Source organism: Melozone crissalis, unplaced genomic scaffold (genome assembly GCF_028551555.1).
Source record: "Melozone crissalis strain CALT ecotype California unplaced genomic scaffold, PUWL_Pcris_2 ptg000198l_1, whole genome shotgun sequence".
Classification (NCBI taxonomy): domain Eukaryota; kingdom Metazoa; phylum Chordata; class Aves; order Passeriformes; family Passerellidae; genus Melozone; species Melozone crissalis.
This window is the reverse complement of record NW_026535962.1, coordinates 1601948-1612177: the sequence shown is the minus strand read 5'-3', so window position 1 is coordinate 1612177 and position 10230 is coordinate 1601948. Positions and strand designations below refer to the sequence as shown.

The 10230-nt window shown below is 55.3% G+C and overlaps 1 protein-coding gene across 1 annotated transcript in view; it reads left to right on the top strand.

Annotated features, from left to right (window-relative positions):
- Positions 1–1963: 1963 nt before the first annotated feature.
- The window catches only part of SCUBE3 (signal peptide, CUB domain and EGF like domain containing 3), a 28338-nt gene continuing 20071 nt past the window's right edge, over positions 1964–10230 (top strand). The window contains exons 1-2 of the mRNA XM_054293963.1: positions 1964–2060; positions 10101–10223. Coding sequence (XP_054149938.1) covers positions 1976–2060; positions 10101–10223 — 208 coding nt within the window. The 5' untranslated portion in view covers positions 1964–1975. The remainder of the gene's footprint in view (positions 2061–10100; positions 10224–10230) is intronic.

The window sequence follows — 10230 nt, the reverse complement described above, 5'->3', positions numbered from 1 at the left end:
TGTGTTTCTGCAGCAAATTCCAGCCCAGAAAGAAAAGCAGTGGCACAGCTGCTGATGTGATACTCACAGGAGGGTGGTGGCACCCCACTGGTGATGCCTTCAGATCAGGATGTGAAGATGCCCAGCGCCCTGTCCCACCTCAGGGGAGGGGCTCTTGTGCCCAGGAGCTGCTGGCACAGACTGGAGCTGGCTTCCCCCAGCATCAGTGCCCAGTGGGATGGCACATGCCCACTGGAGGGGCATGGTCCTCTCCCAGCACAGCCTAGGGACAACACCTCCACATTCATATTTTTATGTACAACATTTTTTTACAGCTTTAAGGATCATTTGTGCACCTCTGCCCCTTACCAGCTGCCGTGGAGCCTGGCTGTGCCAGGGACGGGTTTGGGTTACTGTTGTGCTCCTGCAAGCCCCCTGCCCAAAGGGAAGGTCCCTGTGCTGTGAGGGCAGCCCAGGGAGGGGGTGACTTTGTAGGGAAAGACCCAGGGACCCTCAGCATCCTCCTGTCCAACTGCAGTCCCTCCTCCGTGCTGTGGGTGCTTGGCTTAGCTGGACATTTCCCACTGCCTCCAGCCCCCTTTGTCGTATCTTTAGGGGATATTAGGACAAAAGGGGTGTTGGGGAGGGTGTAGGGGCAGCACAGTGGGCTGGGAGGAAACCCAAAGGCACAATGACCACTGGGGCTGTCAGACCCCTGTCCCCGGACAGGTGGAATCACTGCACACCTTCCTCCCCATCCCACCCCTGGCTCCTGGCTCCAGCCTTCATCTCCCGCTGCAGTTTCCTGGCTGGCAGTGCCTCTCCTGGCTCAGGGAGCAGGAACACCCAGAAGGGAGATGGTGCCAGCAGCTCCCACGGCCATGGGGTGGGGCAGGGGTCCCCCTCCTCCCTGGGGTGCCCCAGCTCCAGGGGCCGGGCTGTGAGAAGGTCCCGCAAGCAAACAAAAAACCCCTGAACATTTCAGAAAGGTCTTTTTCTTCCCCCTCCACCCTTATTCCCAGTCCTCCTCCCACCTCCCAGGGCAGCCAGCAGAGCTGCTCTCCGGCCCTGTTTCCCCCTGCCCAGCACCCCGAGACTCTCCAAAAGCCACCAAGCCCAGCCGGGTCGTGCCATCTGCAAACTCTCAGGGTTTTTAATTATATCTATTTTTTTTTTTCCCCTTGTCCTTTTCTTTCCCACCCCTCGCCTTTTCCCATGGCAGACGCCTCCCCCTGGCCCCCCTCCCCTTGCCACCACGCCAAGCCCCGGGCTGGCCGAGGGGCTGCGAGGTGCGGGCTGGGTCTGGGGGTTGCGGGGGGCTTTGCATTGATGCATTGATCGCCCATGGTCTCCGCCTGACCTCCCTGCTCCCAGGGAAGCAGTCTCCATGGCTACTGGCCCTTCTCCTCCAGCGCAGACTGTAAATTCCTGCAGGCAAAGCCCAGCCTTGGGGGTGCGAGGGGGGGAGCCGTGAAGGAGTAACCAAAGCCAAATAGAAAGAAAGAAAGAAAGGCTGGGAGAGAGAAAAAGGGCGTTGCTTGGATGGGGCTCTCCTTTCCACTCCCCTTTCCCAGGTCCCCAGCACCAGGGCAAGGCGCCTGCTTCCCCCCTCCAGCACTGCTGCTGCTGCTGCTCCTGCTGCTGCTGCTGCTCTTGCAAAACTGGAATTGGCTGGGATTATTTAAGGGAAAAAAAAAAGAAGGAGAAGGGATCAGAGCAGCCGCCAGAGAGAGGGCGATAGAGTCCACTTTCCTCCAACTGCCCTGGGTCTCCCTCCCTCGCTCTCTCCTCTTCAGCAGCACCAAGAGCCCCAAACTGAACCCAGAGCAGCTTTTTCCACCAGTTCAGCTCCCTTCCCTCCCTCTGTCTCACACACGGCAAGGAGAGAGCCCCTTCCTCCCTTTGATTTCCCTTCGCATGCTCAGCCCCTTGTTTCCCTTAAAGCACTAGAAATCCCCCTTCTTGCCCCCGCTCCTCCCTGCAGACTGGGATTGCCATGGGAGCTTTGCAGATTGCTGGATTTTCCATCCTTTTCTTTCTCCTCCACTCTGGAAGCACGCTGGCGAATAAAGCCAGTCAAGGTAAGAGAAAATCTTCCCTGCTCGAAGGTTTGCTGTTTGATGTGTGGATTGGGCAGCCGGATCTCCTCGTTAGAGCTGGGGTTTGTGTGCAGCCTGGAGAAGGCAGCAGCAGCAACAACAAACAGTGGAGGGGATTTTAAATGTCGCTTGCAGATATTCTCGCCTACTGCCTTGGAACTGGGCTTGGGTTTGCGAACTCTTTAATGAGTTGCGTTCCTTAGACTTTACTTCTTTTGGGTTTGGACTCTTTTATCTCAAGGCAGGGGGTGCAGGGGCAGAAAATTAGGGTGGGCGAGCAAGTCTGCATCCATCGCAGGCGAAATGTGGCTGTTTGGGGAGGCTTGGGGGGCTCTGCTGGTTTTGTGTCTGGGAGATGGGGCAGCAGGGTGGGCTGGGCTGGAGGGCAGGGGTGGCAGAGCCCGGGGGCTGCGTCTGTGCTCGGGGACTGCACATGGGGCACGGGGGAACCTCAGATGCTGGGCAGCAGGAAAGTTCAGGTAGCTGAGCGCAGCTAAGCCTGAAAATGAAGGGAGCTCTTTCCCTATCTCGTGGAAGGAGAGCTATGTCCCATCCTTATCAACTTCGGGCTTTTCTGTTTCACAGCTCCCGTACTGAGGCAGAGCCTCCCCTTCCCAGACGTACACACGGAGCTTTATGTATGCTCTATCTATACCTTCCCTTTTCTATAGCACCTCTATATTTAGCTCGGATTTTTTCTATAGACGCGCGGGAGCGCGCGGAGCACACACAGCCCTATACATGGTCCCGTTGGCTGCCTCAAAGGGGGTTTTCTCCTTCATTCACCACTATCTGGACAATCTGCCGGGGTTTTTTTCTCTTTTTCTTTGCACGGCATGCGAGGTTTCTGTGGCTGTGGCAGCTGCGGCGTTTGTGCGGACGGTGAGATTAAGCAGCGTGTGAATGAAATCTCGGAGCGCAGGCTATAACGAAAGATCTCTTGTAGGAGGATTCCAGCCACGCGCATGGTCGCCCCAGCCCTGTCACCGACAAAGTTAGAAGGAATTTCAAGGCTATTGTCTTATCTGGCTCAAAGTGTTTCTAAAACAATGGGCGACTTCTCCGGAGGGCAGCCTGGGCAAGCAGGAGAGATTTTTCCAGGGCAAAGGTTTGGTGAGAAGGCGTCCAGCTTCACATAAAGCTTTATGATTTAGGCACAGAAAGGAATGCTTAGGTTTTTATCCCCCCTCAAATTATCTTGAGTGTACGCATTGCTTTCATTTCTTATCATAATATTTATTTATTAAGGCCTTTTGGTTTCCAGTTCCATTTAAGCCCGAGCCAGAATTGCATTAAAATAGCAAAGTGAAATTCCATCGTGCAGAGACTTGACAGATCCCTTCAGGGAAGGAGAGGGGTGGAGTGGGGGTGGAGAGAGGTGAGCTCAGTGCTGAGCTGGGGTTCGTTGCCTGGGACAGTGCTGGCTCTTCCAGGGGGGCTCTGCTGGGGAATTGGTCCTGGGGCTGCAGTTTGGGGGCTCTGTGGGCTGGGCAGGGGGAGCTGTCTGCACAGAGGCAAAGGTTGGTGTGTGCGGGGCTGCGAGGACTCTGGGCAGGGCTGGGCCTGGAGCTGGTGGTCCCTTTTGGGTGAGGCTGAACTCATGGGCATCACTGATGGCAGGTACAACATGTGCCTTCCCTCAGATCCTGCTGTCTCCTGCGTTTTCTGACTGTCACTGAGCTCCTTGAACCCGCTCTGTGTGTCTGGGACATGTGTTAGCAGGATATTTCTCAAAAGCATCAGGTGTGCGTGGCAGGTGACACCCCAAGGATGGGGCACACGTCGCCCCAAAACTTTTGTCCTTTTGAGGCACAGCCACCCTTGCCAGGTGACTGTCACAGGCTGGGAAGGGCTCCTCTCCCGTCTGTCTTCTCTTGGTGGGATAACATTGTGTCATGGGTCGGGCTCACTGGCTCGTTCCTTGTACTGAATTACCCCACAAAGTTTAGTCTGTGGGGAACGAAGGATTTAGAGAGCTGGCCGCTGGGCCTGCAGGGTGTCTGCCAGTGGACCTGGCTGGCTCTGGAGTCAGCTTAGGGCTAGGGAAGCTTTCAAGAGGAGAGCTGGCAACATAAATCTAAATAACCATAGGGAGGCTCCTGACGCACACTCACATCTGTGCTCCACAGGCCAGGCTGCCCACGTGCTGCTGTGCCCAGCACTCCTCTGGGTTTTGGGTAGATAATGTCCCTGCCAGTCCCAGCCTCTTGCCTGTCAGTCCATCTCAGCCTTCCAGACAGGAGGGCTTGTCCTGAGCTCCTGCTCTCAGTGGAGCAGTGCCTTACCTGCTGCCTGCCAGCATCCGTCCCTCCCTGCACGCTGGCAGGACAGACGGACACGCTCCCAGGGACTGGCAGCTCTGTGCCCTCCTCGGGCAGTGCCAGTTCCCTCATCTCTGGGAACACATCCCAGCATTTGCCACTTTCCCCTGCGGCTGATTGCACATCCCCTCAGATGATGCTGTGCCGTGTGCCTCTCCAGCAGGGAGAGGCAGCGTCTCCCTGGGGATCCCAGCACCCCGTTGGCACTCCCAGCAGCCCAGTTCAGGGTCCTGGGTGGGGTGGCAGCCTCAGCCCAGCCCATGGGCCCTGGGTGGTTGATGGTTGACTCCAGCCCTCCTGGCCCCTGTCCCACGTGAGGGACTGCTGCGCTGCGATGCACCTGCAAACCCTACGCACCGCCGCGGATTATTTTTCTGTGTTTTTTTCAAGGAGCCTTGAAATTTTCCAATTGCAGCGTGGAGATGCTGTTTGGTTCCCCTCCCGTTGCAGGCAAACCTCCTCCCCCTTGGCCTCTGCCTTCCTACCTCTCCAACATTCACAGTGTGTGACTGTTGTGCCTGTCCCCTCCACCCCGCTGAAATATGAAATGTAAAACTGTAAACATTTCACATGCACAGTTCAAAGGAGATCTTTGACTGAGGACCTCTAACATGCCTGTACCGAGATTAAAAAAGGGGAGGGGGTGGGTAGGAAGGAGGGAAGAAGAGTTTTTTTGTAACTGCCAACTGGAGTATAAATATCCAGACACCTTGAGTCTTCCAGTGCCGATGTATTGCTCTCTCCAAACTGCTCAGGAGTTTGGGGGTTCTTGTCTTTTATTTTTATATAGATTTTTTTTTTCCTGCACAGACAGCCACACCAGAGTACTCAGTTTAGGAAAACAGTATGCATGATTGACCTTAGCCTTCACTTTCAAAATTCTAAGTCCCCCGAGAGGCTTTAGGAGAAGCCCGGGATGGCAGATAAAGTTTGCTCTGTCTGGCAGCCCTGGAGGATGCCTGGCTGTGTTTTGGAGAGGCTGTGTCCCCGCTGGAGATCTTGAGATTGTTGCTCCCGGAGCAAAAAACAAACACATTTCTCAAGGCAAGGCCGGGCCAGTCCAATAAGCCAAAGGAACAACAGCAGCAGTGACAATTCCACGGGGACACGAGCAGGCTGCTGGTGTGGGGCACCAAACCCTCTGTGGGGTTTGATGGAATTGGGCTGAAGTGACCAGGGCTGGCACAAGGAGGTGGATGGAGGTGGAGGGAGCATTTCCTACCCAGGGAATGGTGGGGAATCCATCAGGATGACCTGGGCTGCTGCAGGGGATGGACAGCTCAGCACTCTGCCCTCAGGGGAGTGGGAAGCATAAGTGAGGGGGATAAAAAAGCCCTTTTCTGGGTCATTAACAGCTTTGGGGAAGCACAACCCACGGTGAGGGTTATAGGGCAGGGTCTGGGCATTGGACAGGAGGGTCCCAGGCTGGGAATGGCCCCAGGTCCTCTCTCTGACTTGTGGTTCCTCCTCCTCCTGTACTCCATCATTGCACAGGGCCGAGTGCTGGGGCTGCACCTCCTGTGTCCCACCTGCTTTTGGGAAAGCTGGGTGGATGTGCAGGGCACGGGGCTGGTTTGGGGGTCTCCACTGCACGGTGAGATGCAGACACCCCCTCTGAGCCATCCTGAGCACAGGTACCTGCCCAGGGCCCACTGGCACCCCCGTCCTGGCAGCAGGGCATCCCCCAGCACCTGAGCCAGCATCTCTGAGTGCAGGTGATAATTCTTTAGCCAGTTTACAGAAAGCTGCCCTGCAGAGCATCCTGCTCCCCTCTCCTGGCCCAAATCCCCTCCCAGGAGCTGCCACTGCCCGTGGCCATGCCCCGAGCCTGTGGTGCAGCACGAGTCACCCCTGCAGGCTCCCTGGACGAACAAATGATTAATAAACTGCACCACAGTGTCTGAGGTGGTTATTAATACCCTGGTAAAAGGAGCTACTGAAGTTATAAAGCTTTAATTTGGCATTAAGGCCGAGTGGAAACTCCGCATGTCTGCCAACAGCTACACACACATCCCCATACAGACAGGCTGTTAATATATATGCCTATATAAAAACAAAGAATAAAATTAATTTGTAGAAAAAGCTGAAGCACTTGCAGGAGAGGGGAAAAAGGACGGTGGGTTTGTTTGTTCAGGATTTTTCAGGCCAGATTTTGCTGTCCTGTCTCACCCCCCTCCTCAAATTTATTAGGACTTTTGGCCTAGGGCTAAAACCATCTTTTATTATTATTATTTTTTTTTTTTTAAACAAAATAAGGAAGTGAGGAAAGAGCCTCAATCCAGGCCCTAAAAACATCCGAGCTGTGCAGGGCACAGGGGGCTGTGCCATGGCTCCCCTGGGTCAGAGCCCCTGGGGGTCCCGGGGAGGTGGCGGTGCCCCCGCTTTTGGCACGCCCGAAATGGCAGTGGCGTTGGAGCCGTCTGCCTGCGCTGCCTTTGAAATGGAGAATAAAGCTGCAGCTGGAGCGGAACGGGGCCCAACAGCCAGCGCTGGAAAATCCCACCCACAACGGAATAAAAAGCGCGGCCCGAGGCGCGGGGCGAGCGCCGCAACCTCCTGCCCTTGGCGCAGCCCGGGCTGGCAGTGCCAGGGGTGCTGCGCCCTCCGAGCAGCCCTGCCCGGCCCCAGCGAGATGGGGCTGTGATCCCCAGCCACACTCAGCATCTCCATCCCAACCAAATTCCATCCCGGGTGCAGAATTCCCCATGCCGGGCGTTTGGGGCATGGTGTGCCCATCTGCGCTGCCCGGTTTGGGCTCATTTCAGGCGGTTTAGGGTGAAAATCATGCCAAAATTTTGGTTGTTTGTGGAAGGGAGAAATGGAGGGGATGTAGAGGTACAGGTTTGGCAAACTCTCCGAAAAACCCACCTGGGTTTGGGACCTTGAATGGAGCAGCTGCTCTGGAGGAGGGGGACAAGCAGGGCACAGCCCAGTGAGGAACTGCTGAGAGCAAATAGAAGCATCAGTAAGGATTTTTAATTTTAATTTTTTTTTTTAATCTTCACTTGTCTCTTGGAGATGAACCCTCTCACATGGTGGCAGCAACTCAGAGCACCTGCACCAGTGAGGCCACAGGCAGCTTTTTGGATGGAGAGAATTCTCCCACAGGAAAAATGGGCTGGCCTGAGAGAAAACCTTCCCTTTCATGGGAAAATGCTGCTTGCGTTGACAAAAATGCTAAAAACTGAGTTTTTCAGAGGGTTTTACTTTAATTCACTACATCATTTCTGAGGGATACTGAGGAGCCAGAATTTCAGCTTTCTAAAATTGGGATCTTTGCCAATCCCGGGATGGCTCCTGGAGTGCCCAGGAGGGTATTTATTCACTCTTCCCACAAACACACTTTTTCGGCTTTTTCTTTTTTTTCTTTTTTTTTTTAGAATCCTGTAACCTTTCAGAATGACTCTAGCTTTGGAAAAATTACAGTGGAAAACTGATAATGTTTTCTTTTGTACTTTTGCTACTGTGTAATCTTTCCAAAGTTAGACAACTTTTGAAGTTACAGAATAAGAAAAAAGATAGGAAAAAAAGTATGCTCTACATGTGTGAGTGGGAGAGGGCCAGAGGTGCATTCAGTGCCTCATGCCTGTTGTCCATGGTCTTGAGTTTGAGAGTGCAGAAGGAAAAATAAATAGGAAATAAAATTCCCCCAAAAGTGAGATTCCTGGCAAAAGGCTGGGAAAGTTTCAATGATGTGATTTATGCCTGGTGGATGCTTCATGTTCTGAGAGTTTTTAGGGGAAGGAGATGGGGGTTGATGGATGGTCTGAACTGTTTGGATGCTGGTTCCCACCTGTGTGCCAGGCTGGGTGCCCGGGGTGACAGCCAGACCTGACAACTCTCACCCTGGCACCATGACTCAAAGCATCACAATTGATTTATAACTTTGGGGGAACACCTGAAGGGGAACTCCCAACCATGCAGGGCCAGGATCTGCAGACTCAGGAGACCTTTGGGTCAGCATCAGCTTTGCTGCTGCTGGGCTCTCATGCCCACATCGCCCTGCTCCAGTGCCACAACCTCCCAACGCCCCTCTGGGAGCCCAGGGAGGGATGCAGGAGCCTGAGGCGAAGTCACTGGGATGCTGAACAGCCACACTCAGCTCCCCAAAGGGACAAGTGGGTGCCCTGGCACAGGCAGGGGTTGATGCTGGGTGCTGGCACCGTGGCACCATGCCCAGTGCCATGGCTGCTGTAGGTGCCAGCCCGGAGCAGGGCCCTGGTCCCCGTGCAATCCCTGACCGTGGTGGGTCAGCCTGCAGCCGGTGATTAATGGCCCAAGGGAGGCCGTGGTGGCCGCGGGCCATGGCTAATGTCAAATAACAAATATGAATGCGGGCTGTAAATATTTATACAATGCGCAGGCACGTGCCGCCTCCCCATGCGGAGACAAAGCTCCGCTCCTCCTGGCCGGCGGGTGAGTCACATCCTCAGAGTCAGGCACATCCCTGGAGTCACATCCCCAGAGTCAGGCACATCCCCAGAGTCAGTCACATCTCCTAGAATCAGTCACATCTCCCAGAGTCACATCTCATCTCCCGGCACCGTGCTGGGGCTGCCGCTCCCACGGGGCTGCGGGGATCCCTGCCCTGCCGCCGCCTGCAGGGATGGTTTGGGGCGCTGGGGAGCTCCTGGAGAACTTCTGTTCGTGGGGCTGCTGATAAGCAATCCTTTAAAGGCAGCTGAGAGCTTTGAAGCCTCTCACTACTCCTGATGGGGGGACAGAGGAGCTGGAGGGACTCTCAGGTCCCCCTTCCCCAGTGAGAAGCTTCCTAGAGGTGGAGGCAAATCCTTCCAGGAGCAGAGCTGGTGCTCCCCACGTGGAGCTGGAGCCTGGGCTGCTCTGGGAGCCCTGCCCATACCTGTGGGTGATGCTGAGCCCCACCTGCCCCTCAGCACCTGATCTGCAGGCACTGGCAGCCATGCAGGGGATGTGCCCGCTTCAGGGCACCACATCTCCCTGTCTGCCAGGGCACTGAGAGCCAGCTGAACAGCCTTTTGCTCACAAACCTCCACTCCTTGTGCTTGAGGCTTCTCCATTTCCCAAACATCTTTAAAACCTCCTCTCCCACGGCCTCCTGTCACAGCAAACCCTTGGGCATTGCTGCCTGAGGCCACTGCCAGCCCGTGGAGCTCTGGATGTGCTGTCCTGGGTACCGCAGCTCTGCATCCCAGAGAGGGGGGTTGAAGGGCAAAGGGGGATGGGGACGATGCAGATTTTGTCCATGTCCCCACGGAAGCCTTGATGTTTTTCCCAGTTCTCCCTCCTGCTTCTCACTCCTGGCTCCCAGGTTTATTTAGTGTGGTCCCTGCTAATTCGTGCACATTCCTTGGCGCCTAAGAATAGAAAGTGATGACGATTATTTGGGTGCCTGGTCGGCTCAGGAAACAGCTAATTGGAGACAGAGACTTTTACCTCTGCCTGGGCTGGCTCCAGCCTGGACTGGGAGTGCTGGAGCAGCATTCCCTATCATCAGACACATGAAAGGGCCAGGGAGTCTCAGGGTGACGTGTCCGAGAGGAGACACACGTTGTGCTGTTTGGGAGGGGACCCAGTGATTCACCATGTCCAGAGCCCATCATCAGGGCTGCTTGGGGAGCCAGAGGCCGCTGGGATCCATCACCTGGGGTGGTGGCTCCCATGGGGACACGGGTGGAGGTCCTGGGCTCTCCCCTTTGCTCCCTCACGTGTTCTCTTGCAGATGTTGACGAGTGCGTGGAGGGCACTGACAACTGCCACATCGATGCCATCTGCCAGAACACCCCCAAGTCCTACAAGTGCATCTGCAAGTCCGGCTACACCGGGGATGGGAAGCACTGCAAAGGTAGGGA